General features: G+C 47.7%; 1 protein-coding gene across 3 annotated transcripts in view; it reads left to right on the top strand.

Annotated features, from left to right (window-relative positions):
- Adar (adenosine deaminase RNA specific) overlaps positions 1-23,348 on the top strand; it is a 49,863-nt gene that overhangs the window by 23,378 nt on the left and 3,137 nt on the right. Inside the window, exons 4-16 of one of the 3 annotated variants that reach the window (XM_008854716.2) lie at positions 2,927-3,076; positions 3,277-4,558; positions 7,370-7,553; positions 8,817-8,965; positions 9,486-9,624; positions 9,737-9,927; positions 17,522-17,669; positions 18,010-18,181; positions 18,770-18,863; positions 19,477-19,599; positions 19,905-20,038; positions 22,243-22,425; positions 23,088-23,200. In XM_008854716.2, coding sequence (XP_008852938.1) covers positions 2,927-3,076; positions 3,277-4,558; positions 7,370-7,553; positions 8,817-8,965; positions 9,486-9,624; positions 9,737-9,927; positions 17,522-17,669; positions 18,010-18,181; positions 18,770-18,863; positions 19,477-19,599; positions 19,905-20,038; positions 22,243-22,425; positions 23,088-23,200 — 3,062 coding nt within the window. Of the gene's footprint in view, positions 1-2,926; positions 3,077-3,276; positions 4,559-7,369; positions 7,554-8,816; positions 8,966-9,485; positions 9,625-9,736; positions 9,928-17,521; positions 17,748-18,009; positions 18,182-18,769; positions 18,864-19,476; positions 19,600-19,904; positions 20,039-22,242; positions 22,426-23,087; positions 23,201-23,348 lie in introns of all 3 variants that reach the window. The other 2 variants (XM_029557218.1, XM_029557216.1) reach the window with 2 other exon arrangements.

Raw genomic sequence — 23,348 nt, forward strand, 5'->3', positions numbered from 1 at the left:
AGGTCCTCATGCTTATGCAGCAAGTGCTTTTACCCACTGAGTCATCTCCCCAGCCCTGAATGTTGTGTATTTTTAAAAGCCCTTCCCCACATTCGGGGGGAGTCAGAAATCTGAAGAAAGTGGCATTTGAGATCATTTATAAGGAAAGAGTCTGAGCTGTGACAGTAGAGTTGCCCTTTGGCTTGGTGCGTAGAAGGGCGGTGATTAGAGACTCCTGCAGTGGCCCAAGTAAGAGCTGATGAGGGGCTGAAACTGTTTCCGGACCACTCAGAAGTAGTAGGCAAGACAGGATTTGACAATTACCTGATTAGGTGGGGGTAGGGATGGGTCAGTTTTGATAACCTAGGAGTGACTGAAGACCCTAATAGTAATGACAACAGAGCAAGAGAAAATGTTTTTGAAGAAAGTGATTAATTCAGAATATATGGCATTTGAGAGACTGGCAGGATACAGGGATGGAGAAGTGCCCAGGGAGTTGGCCTTCAGCTTTTGCACAAAGTCGTAGCTAGAGACAGTAGATTTGAGCTGTGGCACTTGTCATAGTTGGTGTATGCCTATAATCCCTACAACACTTGGAAGGTAGAGACAGGATCAAAGGTTCAAGGTCACCCTTAGCTACATAGTGTATTCTAGGCCCGCCTGGGCTACATGGGACCTTATCTCAAAAAACTACCAAAAGAAACAGTGAGGTTAGGTCTGCAGAGTGGGCAAAACATATGGTGTGAACCAAACATAAAGGATGAAGTCCTTAGTAAAACCCTGGGAACCAGTTATGTGCAGGGCTGGGAGAAAGCAACAGGCCTACAAAGGATCGGAGACTGATGCTGTGTCACCAATCCCTGGGGGAGGGGCGGGGTAGCATTGTTCAGAGAGAGCCAGTCTGCAGCCAGGTAATCCTTATTGAATTGACTTCACCAAACAGTGAGAGCTCACTTGAGGCGAGGGAAAGAATGTATGTGGGCCCTGGTGGAGGCGTACCGGACCATGAGATCCAGGCCTGGAGGAAGTGCGTGAGTAGCTGAGTGACAGTCACAGTGGAGTCATGTGAGGAACAAGTTCCAGCAGAGTTAGATGTTGTAGAAACCCAGGGAAGCTTCCATCAGAAAAGAGCCAACAAGTCAGCAAGCCACAGCCACAGGCCAGCCCGCCACCTGTTCCTGTAAAGTCTCATGGTTCTAAATAAATTGTCCCTCCCTCTCCTCCTTCTTTCTTTCCTTCCTTCCTTTCTTTTTTGTGTGGTACTGGGAATGGAAGCCAGGTGTTATACATGTGACACAAGAGCTCTGTCACTGAGCTACACACCCTTAGCTCATGGTAGATTGCTAATAAGTTCTGCCACAGCTAGTGGCTTATGCCTGTATCCCAGTCCCTTATCCCAGGCCTTAGGAGGCTGAGGCAGGATTGCTATGAAGAGTTTCAAGGACTTAGTGGTAAGTTCAGTTATAGAATAGTGACGTTGGGGTGGGTAGCTCGACGAAGCCATCATGTGGCTGGAGGATGAAGATGGAGGTCACTCGTTTAGGAGGTAAGGAGCTCCACAGTCAGGTACCACAATAGTGATTGGGATGCTAAGATCCTCAAGATGACAGGGTGGAGAATAAAGGCTGTGGTACAGCTCCCCTGTAGCCTTCGGGAGAATCCAAGGAGGGCTTGTAAATACATTTAAAAAAAAATTTGGTTTTTTTTGCATGTTCTCCCACATCTGCAAACCCTAGGGAAAGGAAGCAAAGTCCTACCCTCATCCCATGACCACTGGTCCAGAGTGAACAACACTGGGGGGGGGGGGGAGCACTTGACCAAGGGGGAACATGGGAAGGAGTCCGGAGGCCCCTATTGCCGGAGGCTATCCAGAGGCCACTATTGTCAGTAGCTGGGGAAGGTAGGAGAACCAGTGGAGGTATGAGAAGTAGATCCTGCTAGCCTTCACATCTAGCTGAGCCTGGGTATTTGGGGGAAAGTGCAAGGTGTCTCTCCAAGCCTGGGTGCCACACTGAAAAGGGAAGAAAACACACCATTTCTAGATGGAAGCTCTCTAGCTCCCTTAAAACCAAATTCTGACCCTCCTGGGTAGGTAGTAGCTAGCAGGTGAATCTCTGAGGACCTTTCACCACATGAGATGGCTCTTAATCCTTCAGCTAGAGAGGAGGATGGGATGGGACTTTAGTTTCATCTAGTCATCTTACATTTCCCTTTTGGTCAAGGTTGCCCACATGACACCTTTTTAGAGACCTAAAGGCCATATATGAGGTGGGGACCCTGACTCACCAGAGGGGTGATCTCGTTCACTTCAGCCCCAACCCCCCTTTCCCTTCCCACTTTCAGGGTTCTGTAAGTGGGTTGGTTTGTTGGTTTTAAAATACCATTCACTTGTTTTTCTAACTTTACATTTATTTATTTACTTGGGGGTTGGCAGTGTAAGGTACCATGGCACATGTGGGGATCAGAGGTCAATGTAGAAGTCAGTTCTCTCCTCTCTCTGTGACTGTGTAGGTCACAGAGACAAACTCAGGTCATCAGGCCCAGTGACAGTTGCCCTTACCTGATGAGCCATCTTGCTGGTCCTGTTTTTCTAATTTTAGAAGGATATTTTTAGGGGTGAGTAGAAGTATTTTTGCTTGCTTGTTTGTTTTTTAATTTCTTACCCCCCTAAAATCCTGTTGTGGTGGAGGAGTTAAGTCACCAGAGCAGCTGCACTGAGGCACCTGGACTGGGGTGCCCGGCCTCCTGCTCCCTTTCTGTGTCTCCCTGATGGGCTCTTAGACAGTAGTCAGTAGCCGACCAAGCCCTTCTAGCTAGGACACAGGCCCATAGCTCAGTCACCTGCCCAGCCTTTTAGCAATCAGGAACAGCTCCCCCAGGCAAAGATTGGAGGGGTGAGAGGCTCACACGCTGCCCTAACTTATATTTTCTCCTCCGTCTTCTGCAGGAGTGTTCCTGCACCAAACACAGCCCAGCCTGGACCACAGCTATGAGCACAGCAAGCCAAGACAGCCGCAGCCTTACGGGCCAGGATCTTACCCTAATAATTTCCAGCTGCAGCAAATAGACTTTCTCAAGGGGCTGCTCCCAGAAGCACCCCTGCTCACACGCTGCCCTAACTTATATTTTCTCCTCCGTCTTCTGCAGGAGTGTTCCTGCACCAAACACAGCCCAGCCTGGACCACAGCTATGAGCACAGCAAGCCAAGACAGCCGCAGCCTTACGGGCCAGGATCTTACCCTAATAATTTCCAGCTGCAGCAAATAGACTTTCTCAAGGGGCTGCTCCCAGAAGCACCCCTGATTGGAAAGCAGAGCCAGTCCCTGCCACCATTCTTCCCAGAATTCTGCCCAAGGTTCTCGGGACCACCTGCCCAAGGCAGGCAACTGGAACTCTGGGGTATCCCCAGGAGCGTGCCTCTCAGAAGTCAGGGGCTCCAGATAGGGCTCCCGCTTCTTCCCCCACATGGCAAGGGACTGCCATGGAGAGGTGCTGACAGGCTTTGCTCACACTTCAGGGAACTGAGCATCAGTCAGAACCAGGAGCAAAAGATCCTTGGCCTCCTGGTGGCACTGGGTGAGGGGAAGGCCACCACAGCCCAGGTACTGGCCACAGAGCTCAGGGTCCCAAAGAAGGACATCAATCGTGTTTTGTACTCCCTAGAAAAGAAGGGAAAGCTGCGTAAAGGGTCAGGAACACCCCCTTTGTGGAGCCTCTCACCCTTAGGTCAGGCCTTACCTGAGCCACCCAGAGTTGAGAGTGTAGACAGCTGTAGTCAGGAAATCCCACACGCAGAGCCTGGTCTGGAAAGTGAAAGCAGAGACCCCACATCTGACTTAGAAGAGCCCCCTGAGCCTCTGGACATGGCTGAGATCAAAGAGAAAATCTGTGACTACCTGTTCAATGTGTCTAACTCCTCTGCCCTGAACCTTGCTAAGAACATTGGCCTCTCCAAGGCCCGTGATGTCCATGCAGTGCTGATTGACTTGGAACGGCAGGGGGATGTCTGCAGGCAAGGGGCAACCCCTCCCATCTGGTACCTAACAGACAAGAAGCGAGAGAGGCTGCAGATCAAGAGAAGTACCCTCAGCGGCCCTGCAGCCACTCTGGCAGCCATCCCTGAGGCCACAAGAAGCGTCTCATTTCCCACCTGCCACTCACCCCTGTCAGGTGCCTCAAGCAGCATTGCAGCCCCCCCAAAAGTGGAGAATGGGCAGGAACCTGTGGTAAAGTTAGAAAATAGACAAGAGACCAGGCCAGGACCAATGAGACTGCGGCCACATGTTTATCACAGTGGCCCTTCCAGAGCAGGGTATGTTGACTTTGAAAATGGCCAGTGGGCCACAGATGACATCCCAGATAGCTTGAACAGTATCCACACAGCACCAGGTGAGTTTCGAGCCATCATGGAGATGCCCTCCTTCTACAGCCCTGGCTTGCCACGGTGCTCACCCTACAAGAAACTGACCGAGTGCCAGCTGAAGAACCCCGTCAGCGGGCTGTTAGAGTATGCTCAGTTCACTAGTCAGACCTGTGAGTTCAAGCTGGTAGAGCAGAGTGGACCGCCCCATGAACCTCGGTAAGAGACCACCCAGGAATTGTGCCTAGCATTGGGGTCAGGTGCTCTGGCTCCTGCACAGTCTCCACTCCCTTGTGAGCAGTGTCCTTGGTGGCTCCTCTCTTTACTTTCTTCCTTCCTCCTTTTGGCTAAACCATCCTGGATTGCTCTATCAGGTTGATAGACCTCAGGGTGCCCAGAATCCTCTCTGGTCAAGGGGGAGGCTGACTGTCAGCTGAAGTGAAGCTTCTTTAGAGATGATTAGCTCCCATGCATCCATACTACCCCTAAAGCAGACTTCCTAATCCACCCTCAATAAGCTGAACTCCAGGGAGGGCCAAGTAACAGGTGGGCTGGGGCAGGCAGAGCATGCAGAATAAGAGTGGCTTGCTAGGCAGCCTTAGGCACCCTCCCCACCCCAGCCTGCCTGCCCGCTTTATTGAAGGTTGTAGTTCTAATTTTACACGCCACCTCTTCACAGATAGGTGGGTTGCACTTGCTGCTGCCCCCAAGCCAAGAACTCAGGCTCCCTCACTGGGGCTGCTGGCCGGGCTTTGCACTGTAGGATTCCACAGGCCAGGAGACAGACTGAGGAGGATAGATTGGCCAGGAAGGAGCTACTGAAGGGCCTGGCGGGAACCTAGAAGCACCGAGGCTGAGTGGTACAAGCTGTAGCTATGGAGAACCAGTGAGGACTGCCAGAATGCCTCCAGCTTTTATATAGCCACACAGCACATAATGACAGGGCCACTGCCTGAGCAGTGTACTGTTGGGGGAATTCATCATTGTGTGAACAGTCCAGAGTACCCTTAGCAGTGAAAATGACTGCATCACCAACTAGGCAGTAGAATCTAAAAAAAAATGGGTGTCAAGGCAGGAGCAAGCAGATGCCACTGTACTCATGTGCAGAGCAGGGAAGGGGGTTCATGAGTCAGTTTCTCTTCCACTTTGGGTTCCAGGGATTGAGCTCAGGTTTTACCCACTGAGCCATCTTGTAGGCCCACAGCAATGTAGTCTTATGGGACAGCTGTGGTCTGTGTGGTCCATGGTCGGCTCAAATGTCAAAAACATTTCTTTCCTCAGAAATTTCAGGGAATTTCTTTCATCTGACCAAAAACATGGTTAGGTAACACATGATTGCACTTACCCAGGCTGGTTTCTAGAAGTGAGGATTCCCAGCTGTGACCTAGTCCTTTAACTTTCTAGTAGCACCAGGTTGGCATTGCAGGGGAGCTGTTAAGCAAAGAGGACACATCTAGCCTCAAACAGGCAGGACCAGGACCCATTTGTTTCTGTTTGGGGTTGGGTCTGGTATTTTCCCACCATTTCCCTCTCTCCAGAGTTGGAGGGAAGCTGTGGGTTTTGCTGTTAGTCATTCTTTGGACTTCAGTTATAAGAAATATTGATGCCACCAGCTATGGTGGCACACGCCTGTAATCCCAGCTTCGGGAACTGAAGCAGGAGGACTGAGAGTACCAGGCCAGCCTGGGTACAGTGGAGTACGACTGTGCCTCAGAAAAGAAAAAAGAAAACCATGGATGCTGTATTCAAGTGTTTCAGAAAGCCAGGAAGTAGAGATTTGACCTCTTTTTCTAAGTGAAATAGATCCAGCTTGAGTAAAGAGCTTAATGTGTTTAAAAGCTTGAGCAAAGGAGACTGAAGCTGAGGCCAGAGGTCTAGGACAAAGCATTTTGGTTTTTTGCATAAGAAGGGAATTTCTTTCATCTGGGACCTGGGACAAAGTGCTGTAGCTGTACTCAGAGCAAGCTAAGAGTGGAGAATCACTACAGTAACCTAGGGATGAACCATCCCTGCCTAAATAGCAGACACTTCAGAGGCAGCTCCCCACCCTTCCCTTATCCACCCCTCCAGCTCTCATACCCATATCCCCTTTTACCCTTCACCCTGCCTAGCACGTCCTGCTCCAGGGCAAATGTCTGCTGTACCATTCCTTCTGTGTCCTCTAGGATCTCCCTGGAGGAAGCCAAATCCACACAGTTGTTTTAGGGTAAGGTTCTTGGGGCTGTTAACAACTGTTGCCCACCCATCTCTTTTATACACTTTTATCTTTTTTAATTGCTAAAAAATGGTGGGAAGCCAACACGCCTGTTACCCCAGCACTTAGAAGGCAGAGGCAGAAGGATACCTAGTTCAAGACCAGCCTAGTCTACATAGCAAGTTCCAGGCTAACTTGGGCTACAGAGAGACCATATCTCAAAAAACCAAAACAAAACAAAAGCCAAAAAAAACCCAGTTGGGCCAGCAAGATGGTTCAGGAGGTAAAGGCACTTGCCACCAAGCCTGACCTGTGTTCTGTCCTGCAAACCCACATGGTATAAGTTAAAAACAGATTCCCACAAGTTGTCCTCAGACCTACACACAAACACACACACAAAAATTTTTTAAAATATTCTATTATTATTTTTATGTGTATGAGTGTATTGCCTACATGTATGAGTGCACCAGTGTTGTGCAGTGCCGTGGAGGTCAGGAGAGGGAATCAGATTCCCCTGGAACCGGAGTTAAAGATGGTTCGTAGCCGCCATGTGGGTGCTGGGAATCAAACCCGGGTCCTCTGTAAGAGCAGTCAGTGCTCTTAACTGCTGAGCCAACTCTCCAGCCCTAATTTTTTTAAAAAGGCTGACAAAGGAATAATGTTGGGTGCTCACCTGGCAGTGGCTAAGCTATAGGGGTCAGGAATCCTACATCTACCCTCCATCTTCTCAAGTCAGACTCTCAGTATGGCAGATCATTCTAGGGTAGAGACCGCTTTGGAAAGAGCAGAGGGATAGCCCCGTCTGGTGTTCACATGTCTAACCACTCTCCACCAAGATTTAAATTCCAGGTTGTCATCAGTGGCCGAGAGTTTCCCGCAGCTGAAGCAGGCAGCAAGAAAGTGGCCAAGCAGGACGCAGCGGTGAGAGCTATGACAATCCTGCTCCGGGAAGCCAAAGCCAAGGACAGCGGGAATCCAGAAGAGTTATCCTTGTGTCCCATGGATGAAGACCCAGAGAAGGTGGGTGTCCTACCCTGGGAAAGACAATACTTGGCTGTCAGTGTATGTGGAGTGTCAGGATTCAAACTGGTCTCAGGAAGCAGGCCTGGCCTAAGCAGCTGACATTCTAAGGCAGTGTCCCACCTCCTTTCACCTCCCACTTCGTTAGCCCACCTCCCTCCTCTTACAGCCAGCTCTTCTGCCACTCCTGTCTGACTGGAGTCAAAGAATGTCAGAGTTGGAAGGACCATGTATTAAACCAATAGAACAACTACATCTAACAAATCAAAAGGGGATTTGTTAGATTGGCCTACATGATATAGTTAGAGCAGTTTAACAATGGCTGCACACTTGAGAGGCCAAGAGAGAAACCAGTAGTTGCTCAGTTCACGAGGCTGGGTGTCTCAGCAGTCCTAATTGGGCACAAAAACCTGAATTATTCCTTCAGGGCTTCCAGGCTTCAGCCGAGAGCAGCTGGCTCTGGTATTAGGAAAGGACAGCACAGCAATAGGTGAAGGCCAAGCAAGCAAAAATGACAAAACACTGTCCTCCTTCCATGTCCTATTATCTGGGCCACCAGAAGGTGCTACCCACATTTAGGGTGGATCTTCTGACATCAAGTAAAGCAATCAAGACAACCCCTATAAGCCAGCCTGATATAGATAGTCCTCACTGAGGCTCTCTTCCCCTGTGATTCTAGGTTGTGTCAAGTTGACATTAAAGCTAGAACAGTGGCTCAGAAGTTAAGAGCATTGGCTGCTCTTGCAGAGGATACCTTCTGCCTTCTGAGAGTGTTGCATATATATGGTACGCTTACATATGTGCAGGCAAAATACTCATACATAAAAACACCTAACCTTCACAGTCCATGAGCCCTCTTCTCTCTCAGAAGAAAACTCACCTTTTCCTGTCTCCTAGGGAGTCCCCAGCAGCCCCTTCCCTTGGAAGGTCACTCCTAACATTTAGTTGTCTGAAACAAATTCTTAGTTGGGCATGGTGACTCCTTGCATGTAATTGCAGCATTTGGGAGGCTGAGGCAGGAGGACTGCCTCAAGGTCAAGACCAGCCTATAGGAGGAGACCTTGCTGGGGGGGGGGGGGGGGGGGGGGGGGGGGGGGGGGGGGGGGGGGGAGAGTGAGGAGAGAGAGAGAGAGAGAGAGAGAGAGAGAGAGAGAGAGAGAGAGGAGAGCTAGCGAGAGATTGATTGGAGGAATAAATTCTCCCATCCCCATCACCTCTGCTATTTTGCTTCATTTTGCTTCATGTTTTCTTGTCTTTTTCCAGCCAGCAGAGGTCCAGCCCCTCACCTCCTCATCAACATCCCTATTTTCTGGGAAGAGCCCTGTTACCACGTTGCTTGAGTGTATGCACAAACTAGGGAACTCCTGTGAATTCCGTCTCCTATCCAAGGAAGGCCCTGCCCATGACCCCAAGTATGTCTTCTACATGGCCTTCCCCATGGAACTTTCCCCCAAAAGTAGGAGGGACACATTTTCCCTCTGCACCCTCAGAGACAAGAGGTTGTTTCTCTGTACGGTTCTCCTGTTGCAGTCTGGAAAGGGGCCTTCAGGGTCTGGCTGCTGCTGTGAAATAGAAAATCGAGGATTAGGAGTGTGAAGGGACTGAAAACTGGGTAGGATCTCAGCATGGTGGTTACAGTGGGACAAGGTTGAGACCTGGGCCCTTAGCAGCTAACTGTCTGGGGGTCTGTACACCTACTCGTTCAAGAGAATGCTTCCTGCAGGGCATGAGATTTGACTGATCCTTGCATGTTGGGTGGTTAGTTAGCTCAGGAGACACATGACAGGAGATGGGTGGGGAGCACTGGCTATTCAAGGCCAGAGTAGCTGCACAGAGGTGATGATGAGTAGAAATTATAAGAAGTGAAGATTGGCATTCTGACGAAGGTGAGCAGATCTCCTCAGCCCAGTCATTGTGATCCTTTCCCCTCAGGTTCCAGTACTGTGTAGCAGTGGGAGCCCAGACCTTCCCCACTGTGAGTGCCCCCAGTAAGAAAGTGGCAAAGCAGATGGCCGCAGAGGAAGCCATGAAGGCCTTGCATGAAGAGGCAGCCAACTCAACTGACAACCAGGTGAGGTGCTGTCCTGCTCAAAAGTAACAACTTGTGCAGATGAGAGTTGTCCATGAGTCCCTTGGAGTTTTCTGACCTGTTGATGGTTCCTCTTTGGCTAATTCTTCCTTAGTCTGAAGGTGTGAACTCAGAATCACTTGATAACTTGGAGTCTGTGGTGCCTAACAAGATCAGGAGGATTGGCGAGCTCGTCAGGTACCTGAACACCAACCCCGTGGGCGGCCTGTTAGAGTATGCCCGCTCCCATGGCTTTGCTGCTGAGTTCAAGTTGATTGACCAGTCTGGACCTCCTCATGAGCCCAAGTGAGTGTCTTAGTCCTAGCTACAGCTGTGTATCACTGGGTGTGGGTGGTCTGTAACCCCAAGGAAAGAAATAATGTGCATTAACTGAATGATGGGAGGAGTGAGTTGTCTGACAGCCTCTTAGAAGACATTAGGTTAGCTATGTGAGAACACAGTCACTATTCCAATGAGAGTGAGCCTTTAAATTTGATTAGCTCACTTTAATTTCTGAAAGAGTACATATACCCATACAAAATCATTCAAATAGCTTGAAAAGTATACAGTGAAAACTCTTACTTCTAGCCCAGATTTTAGTTTCTCTCCCCAGAGTTGTACGCTATTACCTTAAGTCCTTCTAGAAATCTCTCTCTTTTTTAATACTTTATTATTTTTATTTTATGTATATGAGTGTATTGCCTGTGTGTATTTAAGTGCACCTGTGTCATGCAATGCCCTCGGAGGTCAGAAGAAGGGGTTGGATTCCCTGGAACTGGAGTTACAGACAGTTGTTAGCTGCCATGTGGTTGTTGGGAATTGAATCTGGGTCTTCTCCAAGAGCAGCCAGTGCTCTTAACCACTGAACCAACTCTCCAGCCCATACTTTCCCTTTTTTAAACAAAAATGAACATATACCATCTGGGTTTTTTGTTTCTTTTATTTTGTTTTAATATTTTTATTGATTCTTTGACAATTTCATACAGTGTATTTTGATCATATCCAGCCTCTCTTCCCCATTTCCACCCCGCCATGCTGCCCCCAGCCCAGCCCCACAACTTCATGTCCTCTAGTTCTGGGGGATTTTTTTTTTTTTTTGAGACAGGGTCTCCCTATAGCCCCAGCTGGCCTGGAACTCACTATGTAGACCAGGTTGGCCTTGAACTCACAGAGATCCATCCACCTGCCTCTGCCTCCTGAGTGCTGGGATTAAAGGCGTGCACCACCATACCACTCTCTAGTATTACTTCTTTCTTTCTTTTTTAATATTTTAATTGTTTCAAAAAAAATTCTTTTAATTAGTAATATTTTGTTTCAAAAAAAGATGTTTTTTAAATTAGTAATATTTTGTTTCAAAAAAAATTTTTAATTAGCAATATTTTGTTTCAAAAATGTTTTTTTTAAATTAGTAATATTTTAATTATTTCAAAAAATGTCTAGTATTTTTAAAGGCCTATTGAGCCTAATTTTTGTTCTTCAAATGTTCTTGGGTATGGGGCCATCCCTTAGAGCCTGGCCAACCCACCTGGCATCACATCCTTAAAGATCCAGTGGTTCCTCAGCTGGGGCTGAGGCTTCTTGCATACCCTCTCCTCCATGCTGGGATTTTGTCTGGCATAGGCTTGTGCAGGTCTTGTGTATACTGTTCACAAGTACTGTGAGTTCATATGTGCAACTGCCCTGTTGTGTCCAGAAGACAGTTTCCTTGTGTTCACTCACTACCTCTGACTCTTAAAAATCGCTCATTCCCTCTCCTGCAGTGATCCCTGAGCCTTGGGAATAGAGGCTGTGAAGATAGATGTCTCATTTAGGGCTGAGCACTCCTTGGTCTCTTATTCTCTGCCCATTGTGGGTCTCTGTTAATTGCTACCTGCTACAAGAATCTTTCTTTGGAGAGAGTTGAGAGATGCACTAATCAGGCTGGTGGTGCACAGGGTTGTTCTGTGTTTTTATTTTGAGACAGGGTCTCACTAAGTTGCCCAAGCTGGGGAACTTGTTCTGCAGTTTGGTCTTGAACACGCGATCCTCCTGCCCTGCCCTGCCCTTCCAAATGGCTGGAATTACAAGCCTGTGCCACCAGGTCAGGCTCTGTCTTCTGTACTATACCTTGACCCCTTTACTTACCAGTATGTCTCAAAGAGCACTACACATCAGCAGGAAGAGCCCAGCCAGTCTCTTCTACACAACTGTATGTGTCACTGAACACATGCTTATAATTTTAAATTATTTTAAATTAAAAGATACAAAGTAGATACCGGTGCACCACCATCCAGCTTAGGACATTGCCTTTTCTTTGGAAACTCCCCTTTTGCAAAACTTACCCAGCAGCCTCCAGTGACAGGTTGTTTTGGCCATACTTCTAGAAACACTCTTGCAGTGACTGCTTGTGCCGTATGTCTCTGCTTACATCTGCAAAATGTTAGTGTACTTTTGGCAGGGGGAGGCGGGGTGCACATTTGAGACATGGTCTCCCTATGGCCTGGAATTTACTACGTAAACCAGGCTGGCCTCAGTCTCATAGATCTGCCTGCATCTGCCTCCTGAGTGCTGGGATTAAAGGTGTGAGTCACCAGGGGGTAGAGAGATGGCTCAGCGGTTAAGAACATTAGTTGCTCTTGCAGAGGACTCAGGTTTAATTCCTATCATCCACATGGCAGCCAGCAGCCATCCAGAACTCCAGTTCCACGGAATCTGATGCCCTCTTCTGACCTGCAGGCACTGCACGACACAGGTACACTTACACACAAATAGGCAATACACTCGTACACATAAAAAATAAAAATAATAAATAAAATATTTAAAGGTGTGAGTCACCGTGCCCAGCAGTAGTATGTATCTTTTTAAATTTATCTATTATTTTATGCATATGAGTGTATTGCCTACATGTATGTAAGTACACCTGTGTTGTGCAGTGCCTGCAGAAATCAGAAGAGGGTGTTAAATTCCCCTGGAACTGGAATTACAGATGGTTGTTAGCGGCCATGTGGGTGCTGGGAATCGAACCTAGGTCCTTTGCAAGAGTAGTAAGTGCTCTTAACCACTAAGCCATCTCTCCAGCCCCATTAGTATATAGTGAAATTTCTGGGCTGTGTGGTATACTCACTTCTTTAAATTTTAAATTCTTTTATATAGGTAGTACACTATTCAAAAATGTTATGTAGGAGCTGGAAAGATGACTCAGCAGTCAAGAGCACTTGCTACACAAGTCTGGGGACATGAGTTTGGTCCCATCCCAGCACCCACATAGAAGCTGGGCATGGTCCTGCACATACCTGTAACCCCAGCACTGAGCGGGACAGAGACAGAAGAATTTGCCCAGGCTTGCTGACTTCCAGCCTAGCTGAAAAACATGAACTCCAGGTTCAGCAAGAGACCCTGCCTTGAACAAAACAGAGACTATGAGAAGGATATCCTGCATCCCCTTCTGGTCTCCACAAGGGCACAGGCATAGGCACCAGACACATATCACACACACACTCCTATACATACACTTGTGCACGCACACAACACACACATACACAATATATATTCTTTAAAATATAAAAAGTTTTGTTTTTGGTCTCCCTTTGGCCCAGTTCCCATCTCTTATATACTCTCCCTCAAATCAATAGCTAGTAACTTTACAGTATTATAGATCATTCCTGTGTATCCTTCCATAAATATGGGCAGAGGCTGGAGAGATGACTCAGTGGGTAAGAGCACTGGGTACTCTTCCCAGGTTTGGTTCCCAGCATTCCCATGTCTGCTAACAACTGTCCATAACTCCAGTTCCAGGGGATCTGATGCCCTCTTAGGGCCTCTGTAGGTATGCATGATACAGGTGCATTTACATACATGCAGGCAATACACTCATATACATAAAAATAAATGAATTAAAAAAATTTATAAATATGGGCAAAATGCATCTGTTCATCTGTCACAGAAGGACATAAGCAGTGATCTTATAGCTTGATATTTACCCAGCGGTATTATCTTGGAAAACTTTCTATACCATCTTATCTTTTATTTTTATTTTTGTTTTTTCTTAGGCAAAGTCTCACTATGTAGCCTAGCTTCCCAAGTGCTGGGATTACAGGTGTGACCATCACACTAAGTTAATCAAGCTTTGCCATATGCAGCAGTATGTAGCTGGGCAGGCAGTGAGAGAACTCACCTGCTACCACACAACCAGAAAAGGAAGCACAGTCCTGCCAGGCAGTAGATCGGCAGTGTGGAATGAGCAAATGTCAGAGATGGAGAAAGCAAATCTGCTAGCTAGGAGACAGGAGAAGCTGTGTCAGAAACAGAGGCCCAAACCAGGGACAGGCTAGGTAAGCGTTTTCTACTGAGCTACACCCTATCCCAGAAAAAAATCTCTTAAAAACAGGGAATGTTCAAGCCGGGCGTGGTGGCACACACCTTTAGTCCCAGCACTCGGGAGACAGAGGCAGGCAGATCTCTGTGAGTTCAAGACCAGCCTGGTCTACACAGTGAGTTCCAGGACAGCTGGGGCTACAGGGAGACCCTGTCTCAAAAAAACTAAAAAAAAAAAAAAAAACCACTTTAATAAAATATCTAAGAGAAAAATAGACAAAGTATGTCATCTATACATTCACAAAAAAGGAAACAATGAATTATTACAGAAAGTTCTCAACAATGCTCAAGTTACTCACTTTGGCTTGGATTTAGAACCACAGGTTAGAATTCATCTCTTTCATAGCTAAGAGTAAAGAGCATTGCCTCCTACCTGGTCTGCCACTTCTGAATTGTATGTAGAATTCTGTATCGTATATACTGTACGTGACAAGACAGAAAGATTTTCATTGCAGCATCATTATAGAAGTAAAAGACTGAATATGGTCCAAAGCTCCACCATTTGCAGACTGGTTAAGTAAGCTGCTACGTACACAGAAAGGAATACTAACCAGGGATATATACAAACATATCTGCATGAAACCATCTCCAAGGTGTGTTGCAAATGGAAAGGCCAGGTGTCAAGTATGTTGGCGTGTGTGCAAGCGCATATGTATGCACATGCATATGGAGGTGAGAGATCAACCTCAGGTATCTTTCCTCAGGCACTGTTCATCTTATTTTTAAAGACAGTCTCTCAGTGGGACCTGGGACTCACCAATTAGGCTAGGCTGACTGCCAGTGAGCCCCAGGGCTCCTCCTGTCTTCACCTCCCCAGTGCTGGGACTATAAGCTCACCCACCTGTCTAACTGTGTATGTGAATACTAGAGATCGAACACAGGTCTTCATGCTTGCATGACAAACACTTTACCAGCTTAGCTCTGTTACCCATCCAGTGTTTTCTTAAGAATTAAAAAATATGCCTAATAAGCTGGATGTGTTGGTATATGCCTTTAATACCAGCACTGGGGAGGCTGTGTCTCTACCCAAACCTCAGCGCTCCAGATTCCTGTGTCCAGTTACTTGTGTGTCGCTTCTATTCCGACATCTCTAAATGACATATCCTAAGCAGAGCTCTTTTTTATCCACCTTGACCTCTTCTCCAAATCTTTACCATCTCAGTAAGCACTGTTTACTCAGTCCTCAAGCCAAACCCCAAGAATCCTTGTGTTCCGCCTTCCCCTTTATCTTCAATTTGAGGACCGCCCCCCAAGCTCTGTTGATTATACAGTTTCTATACCAAGTCCCTCCACTCCTTCTTTCTACTGCTGATGCCCACACACTAGTCTAAGCCCTGTCTTCTCTCACCCGGCCCACCCGGAAGCAGTCTTTGTGACTACTTAACACCTGTTTGTAGAGCACCTTCTGCTTGTTAGTTCAGGGGCCAGGTAGTAACCTGCAGCCACTAAGGAAGTATAAGATCATAATTGATAAGACTTTCAGAAGGGTTGGACTTGTCCTGAGGAAGGATCTGTGCTGACACAGCATGACTTGGGGAGGGAAAGAGGGGGGCTTCCTAGGAAACAGTGCCTGAGCTAAAACCTTAAGATGGTCAAGAGGAAAGGAAGGACCCAGGACAGGCAGCCCTCTGTGTCCATTGGTTCTGCAGTAGATTCAGGCAAGCACAGACTGAATTTCTTTTTAATTGTATCTAAGTTTATTGAAGAGAAGGGGGACAGACAGCTAGAACTCGCTATATAGACCAGGCTGGCCTCAGTCTTACAGAGATCCACCTGCTTCTACCACCCAAGTGCTGGGATTAAAGGTGTATACCACCATGCCTGCCCCCCCCCCAAGGTAACAAACACATCTCTTACATGAGTTATAGATTGTAAGTAATCTATAGCTGATGCAACCACACAGTGTGGGTTATTTGCAAATACCATGCCATTTTATATCATTCTCTGATTTTGGTCCATCCCTCATGGACACCAAGGGATACTGTGTATTTCTAGTCCTGTGGTGGAAAGAGAATGGAGCTGATAAAAGGACTGAGAGGAGGTCAGGGATGAGTAGGGAGTGAGCCCACCACAGGCTTAGTGCCAGCTGTTTGCTGAGGGATGCTTGGACAGCCTGGGAGGTTTCCAAACTGCTGTGTTTCATCTTCTCTCTGGGTTTGTGGCAATCCACCCCAGACACAGTAAGAACTCCTCCCTGCTACAGAGCTGTGGTCATTTCCTCCCCCATGGCTAGCTCAGGCCTTCTGGAAATGGACACATAATTCCTTGGGAAAGCCTGGCTCCCTGGCCTAAGGCAGGCCGTGGTGTAATAACCTTTTCAGTTTAAGTCCCCAGGTTGTCAGGACATGTACAAGAAAATGGAATTCGAGGACGTGGTGGCTCACACCTTTAATCCCTGCACTCGGGAGGCAGAGGCAGGTGGATCTCTGTGAGTTCAAGGCCAGCCTGGTCTACATAGTGAGTTCCAGGACAGCTGGGGCTACAGGGAGACCCTGTCTCAAAAAGACAAAAAGAAAAAGAAAAGAAAATGGAATTGAATACTTTAAAAATCAGACAGTGCTAGGGATATCGGGTAGAGCACTTGCCTAACAGGGATGAGGCTCTAGTGGGCGTGGGTGAATCCGACATTGTGCTAGATACCTATATATGTGGGAAGAAAGTTATTCCCTTCATTTACTTGAGAAGAAACCTTTTTCTCTCTCTTTTTTTTTTGTGTGTGTGTATGTATATGTATATGGTCATGTATGTGGGTACACCTGGGGTGTATGTGCAAATGTACACACACACACATGGAAGCCAGTAAACAATCTTGGGTATCGTTCTTCAGTTGCTGTACAGTTTTTTTGTTGTTTGTTTCTGAGACAGGGTCTCTCACTTGGCTAGGCTGGCTGGCCAGCAAGCCCCAGGGATCCACCTGACTTCCCCTCTCCATTGGCTGGACTTACAAGCATGCACCACCATGCCAAGCTTTTTTCACTTGGGTTCTGGGGGTGGAGCTCCAGTCCTTACGCTTATAAGGCAAGCACTTTACCAACTGAGCTATCTCCTCAGCCTGAGAGGAATCCTTTTCCAGTAGTCTCATCTCCCTTATAATAAAAGCCTGGAGACTTTGCAAGTAACAGTACGGTGTCTAGATAGAATTTAATAGGATTTTATAAGTTTTACAGCCATGGTCTACAGGTAAACTCTGTGCAAGTATTCCAAATTCTAAATCTTTCAGTATATGGCAGACGGCGCTGGTTTCCTAATTACGGTAATGGTGTGAAATTTACTTTTTAAATGTATTTGTATTTTTGATGGGTTTGTTTAAAGGAAAATGCTAAGGAATGTTAGAAGAAAATACTAAGGAATAGTTCAGCCGACATCTGGATCTGCAAAAAATCATGTGATTCATTCATTCGTTACTGACTAGAATTTGAGAAGTGCTGGTCAAATTGAGACAGTCCTGTGTTTGCAAGGTCAGCATCATTCTCATAAGCAAAACTAGCCCTCCCTGCATGGCTGTGGGGGTCTGCTGCTTGCCTTCATCCTGATTTTCATCCCAAAGGTTCGTTTACCAAGCAAAAGTTGGGGGCCGCTGGTTTCCAGCCGTGTGTGCACACAGCAAGAAGCAAGGCAAGCAGGACGCAGCCGATGCGGCCCTCCGTGTCCTGATTGGGGAGAGCGAGAAGGCAGAGCACTTGGGTTTCTCAGAGGTAACCCCAGTGACAGGGGCCAGTCTCAGAAGAACTTTGCTCCTCCTCTCCAGGTCCCCAGATGCACAGCCAAAGACAGTTAAGACATCTACTTTTGGTGCTTGCTTTTTTGGTGGGTGGGGGGATCCTGCTCACTCCTCCCTGGGTGGAGGCAGCTTTTCACTTTCATGTAATTACCCCAAGGCTTTAATGCTAGGTTCAGTGCATTCACTGAGCAAGTGTTGGGGTCAAGTGCTTGATCTAAGACTCCCAGGTCAAGGATAGTCTGATTCCCCTGCCAACTGACATACAATGGACCCCAACTGGGCTGTGTGGTCCTGACCTACTCCCGTCCCCACAGCTTCCTCTCACCGGCAGCACCTTCCACGACCAGATGGCTATGCTGAGCCACCGGTGCTTCAATGCTCTCACCAACAGTTTCCAGCCCTCCCTCCTCGGCCGCAAGATCCTGGCTGCCATCATCATGAAGAAAAATTCTGAGGACATGGGTGTCGTCGTAAGCTTGGGGACAGGTGAGTGAGTGCCCCTGAGCTATTGACCTCACCCAGGGCCTAGCAGCAGATCATTCTCACCCTCTAGAGTCAGTGTAAGCAAGTCCAAAGGTGAAGGCAAAGACCGTACAGGTTAGGCACCACAGCATGCTTACATGATGCTTAAAAAATTTTGGAGTTTGGTGCAGTTCGAATTTTTTGAGTTAAGTGCTCAACAGTTAAACTGTGTAAACATTCCAAATCCCCAAATCTTTGAAGTCTGAGGCACTCTGGTCCTCAGCGTTTTAGGTAAGGAATACTCAGCCTGCTGTTCATTTCAGCTTCAGGCAGCTCAGGTTTGGGGTGAGGTTTTTGTTTCTTTGGGGTTCTTTTTGGTTTTGGTGTTTTGTTCTGAGACAGGGTAGCCCAGACCAGCCTCAAACCTTTCATCCTGCCTTAGCCTTTAAGTGCTAAGATTACAGGCTTATAATTGTGCTAGCCAGGGATGAGTTCTTACTCCCTAGGCAAGAGAATATGGAGCCCAGAATCTGACAAACGAGGCCATTCCTGCCTTTAAGCCTGAAAAACTTAACACTCTTCACCCTATTTTTGTTTTATCTCCTTTCTCAGGGAATCGCTGTGTAAAAGGAGATTCTCTCAGCCTGAAGGGAGAAACTGTCAATGACTGCCATGCAGAAATCATCTCCCGGAGGGGCTTCATCAGGTGAGTGAAGCTGAAGGTGCCAGACCTGCCCTGTCCCCCACTTCCCTTCCTTTTCCTCTGCCCTGCCCCACCCCCATTTTCCTTGCCCATCCATTCACCTCCCAACAGCAATTGGCATCGTTTGTCAATTGACCTGTGCAGTTGACCTGTCATTTGCATCAGTCCCCTTTGTGACCCAGCTGCACCCCACCCACTATTCAGCCTGTTTCTGGCCTGTTCCTGCTAACTCTTCTTCATGCTCTCTTTTCAAAACACAGTGACCTCTGGGTCCTCAGGGCCTCCAGTGAAGCAGCCCTCCTCCCTGTGAGGACCTGTACATAACATCAGTGCCCCTGCCGGCTTTCTCCTCGGGTTCACCTTTCTTTTAATTTATGAAGAAAGTCAGGGAGAAGCAGTAGCCTCCTGAGGCCTTGAATTGTTTATTCTGCCTGGAATCCTGTAGCTGCCCCCAAATCTTGTTTTTATGAAATGCTGAGGCCCTCCAGCACCTCTTCCTCCCAAGAAGCTGAAAGCTTTGCACCGGGTTTCTCCGTACCTGAGCTCCTGTAGAGGGATTACGTACAAGCACAGCTTGCTCTGCCCCGCTGCCTTCCTAGCCACCCTTTGTTTTCAGGTTTCTCTACAGTGAGTTAATGAAGTACAACCAGCACACTGCCAAGAACAGCATATTTGAGCTTGCTAGGGGAGGAGAAAAGCTCCAGATAAAGAAGACCGTTTCGTTTCATCTCTATATCAGGTGGATATCTGCCCCTTTGCCGCCAGCCCTCTTGGGCTGCGTGTCCACATGCTCCTGGCCCTACACTGACCTTGCCCTTGGGCTGCATGTCCATATACTCCTAGCCCTATGCTGACCTTGCACAGTGGGTCATACTTGCTGTGTGGCCTATTTGAAGTACATACCCAGATAGGGAAAGACACACACCCCACCCAGTATCCCACAGTTGAAAAAGTGTCCCTGCCTTTGATAACAAATGACTTTGAGACTCATGAAGTTGGAGTGAGATCCAAAGGGGGAGTTTTAACTAACACCCCTCTTGGCAGCACGGCACCGTGTGGAGATGGAGCCCTATTTGACAAATCCTGCAGTGACCGTGCTGTGGAGAGCACAGACTCCCGCCACTACCCCGTCTTCGAGAACCCCAAGCAAGGCAAGCTCCGCACCAAGGTGGAGAATGGTGAGTGACGTGTGACCTCCCTTCCACCCACAAAAGGTTCCACAAACTGCAAGTAGGCAGCCAAGCAGTGTGTGCATGGTGGGAAGCCCTGGAGCAACATCAGAGTCCATGTGAGATTTGTTAGCTTGGGAGAGCTGGGCAGTCTCCAAGTGTTTAGGAAGTAGAGATGCCTACAGGCTCAAGTTAAAAAGTCTGACTAGAAATAAAATAGAGCCCTTTCCTGTGGGATGGTCATGGTCATGGTCACAGGCATGGGTGGGGTGGGGTGAAGAAATTAAGGGAACTAATGGGTTAGAGTTCTGCTGAGCTGGCAGATGTGATGCTAACAGCCTGTTCTGTCAAGGTCGCCCTGCATCCGCTCTTCAGTCCTCATTAGAGGACATTAGTCTCTTTGTATCACTCCTGTCCCTTCACATTTCAGTGTCACCTGGATGGTCCTCAGGCATAAATTAAGTCCTGCCCCTTCCTTTTTGTAAACAAAATCACCATAGGACCCATGTTCCACTACCAGGAGTCCACCCAAGGTAGTGAAAGTGTGTCCACACAGACACAAGTACAGGAGTGCTCATGGCAGCATTAGTTACAGTGGCCAAAGTGGAAAGAACCCAGGTGCCCATACTCCAAGGAATGGATAAATAAAACATGCTATGTCCATACATTGGAATATATCCACCATAAGAAGGGATTGAGTACTGATATGTCACAACATGAACCTTGAAAACATGCTAGCTGAAAAAACAAATCACAGGACACATGTCAGGTGATTCCAGTGATAGTGAATTGTGTGCTTTAAGTGGCATAGGAATTGTAGTTTAATAAAGCTGTTTTTTAAAGTTTATTTTAAAATTTATTGGGTCTCTTGGTAGCCCCAGCTGGCCTCAAACTCACAGACATCTGCCTGCCTCTGCCTCCCAAGTGCTGGGATTAAAGGCATGCACCACCATGCCTGGCATAAAGCTGTTCTTAAACAAAAAGGGGCTGGAGAGATGGCTCAGCAGTTAAGAACACTGTTCTTGCAGAGGACCCGGGCTCAGTTCCCAGCATCCATATGGCAGCTAACAACTGTCTGTAACTCCAGTTCCAGGGGATCCGATGGTCTCTTCTGTCCTCTGCAGGCACTGCACAACACGGGTGCACTTACCTACATGTAGGCAATACACTCATACACATAAAAATAATAAGTAAACTATTAAAAAAAAACAAAAACAGCTAGACATGGTAGCATACTCCCAGCACTCGGGAAGCTGAGGCAAGAGGATCAAAAGTTTGAAGCTAGCTTGGGTTACATAGCAGAACTGTGTAGTGTCTGCTGTAGGACAGCAGTTCAGTCTCCAGAACCCACCACATAAAAGGCCAGCCAAGTCAGTGTGCATGTGCCTATAACCTCAGTGCTGGGGGCTGGAGACAGGAGGGTCCCTCAAGCTCATTTGTTGCCAGCCTAGCCAAATCAGTGAGCTTCAGCTTCAGAGACCCTGTCTCAAAGAATAAGGTGGAGCTTGATCCAGGAAAGATGCCTAAGGTCAGCCTCTGGCCTAAACACACACAGGAGCACACATTTGTACAGGTACATGCATATACACATGCATACACCACACACTCACTTAAAACAACAACAATAATAATAAAACCAAGGACTAGAAGTGTAGTTTAGTGGTAGAGCTCTTACCTACCATGGACAAGGCCCTGATTTCGGTCCCAGCACACACACACCCCCCACTTTGAAAAGGGGACGTGGTTTCCCAGGACTCTCAGCGACCTCCAGCCCGACCCACAGCACTCTTCTCACACAGGAACTCCAGTTGCACTTGCTCTTTGCCAGTTCCCTGAAATGCCAAACCCCACACTGCTTCAGGGCCTTTGCTCGTTCTGTTCGCCTGTGCACAGGGCTGTTTTTCTCTCTCAGCTCCCCTAACTGTTGCCGTCACAGCTTCTGTGCTGTCCCATCTTAGCGCCCTCATTGGTGTTGGTTTGCTCATTTAGTGTCTGTCCCATTCCCTTCCTATTCCTTCACCTCATAAACATTGCAGGAAGACCTAATCTTGAGTTCTTCTTAACAGTGTTGCCTAGCACCAAGCACAGTACCTGGCACATAGTAAGTACTGTGAAATACAGGTAGCCAGTGGGCCACCCCTCAGGAGCACACATACTATGCCAAAGCATAGTTTGATCTGGCGACCTGTGAGTCTGACTCAAGTCTCCTGCAGGGGAAGGCACAATCCCTGTGGAGTCCAGTGACATTGTGCCCACTTGGGATGGCATCCGGCTTGGGGAGAGACTCCGTACCATGTCCTGTAGTGACAAAATTCTACGATGGAATGTGCTGGGCCTGCAAGGGGCACTGTTGACCCACTTCCTACAGCCCGTGTACTTGAAATCTGTCACACTAGGTAAGGGACCTGCTTTGGGAGCTGGAACCCATCTGTCCTTTGCCCAAATCCCAGCAAACTGTATGCCTGCCCTATTTTCCACTATTAAAGTGATGTTTTCCCCTCTGAAGTGAGTTCGATTCTAACCTCAGGAATGGAGTCTAAGGGCCCAGTCTGCCATGGAGGGAAGATAGGCTTGGGCAGCAGATCAAGAAAAGACATACCAGGCCTGGTTTCAAGATGAAGTACACACCTCTTAAAACTATACGGTTTTACTTTCCATGGTCTCCCCAACCCTCAGCCTTTCTTAGAACCTTCTATTTTGTGTGTAGATATTTGATGTCCTTGTATGTTCTGGGTGGCCACAGTCAAGTGCTTCATATCAAAGGAGCTGTTTCTCTGGTTTCTGTTGTGACAACTCTTTTTTTTTTTTTTTTTTTTTTTGTGGTCTTTTTGAGACAGGGTCTCCCTGTAGCCTCAGCTGGCCTGGAACTCACTATGTAGACCAGGCTGACCTCGAACTCACAAAGATCCCCTGCCTTTGCCTCCTGAGTGCTGGGATTAAAAGCGTGCACCACTACACCCAGTGTGACAACTCTTTTTTGTATCTTCAAACTCCCTGTGTGCCTCTGCCTCTCAGTAGCATTTGGTACAAACCCAGGTTACACTTTTTCTTTACTCAGGTTACCTTTTCAGCCAGGGGCATCTGACCCGTGCTATTTGCTGCCGTGTGACAAGAGATGGGACTGCATTTGAGGATGGACTACGATATCCCTTTATTGTCAACCACCCCAAGGTGCCATAACCCCTTTCTATTTGCTCTTGATACATTTCTCCTTTTCGAGCAGTCCTGTCAACAGAGCAAAAATAGACCTTATGGAAAGGGGAACTCTTGCTGGTGTCCCAAGAGCTTACTTTTCCTCCCTTTGCATATCTGGGGCTTA

This window comes from Nannospalax galili, unplaced genomic scaffold (assembly GCF_000622305.1).
Source record: "Nannospalax galili isolate Female #2095 unplaced genomic scaffold, S.galili_v1.0 scaffold591, whole genome shotgun sequence".
NCBI classification, from domain to species: domain Eukaryota; kingdom Metazoa; phylum Chordata; class Mammalia; order Rodentia; family Spalacidae; genus Nannospalax; species Nannospalax galili.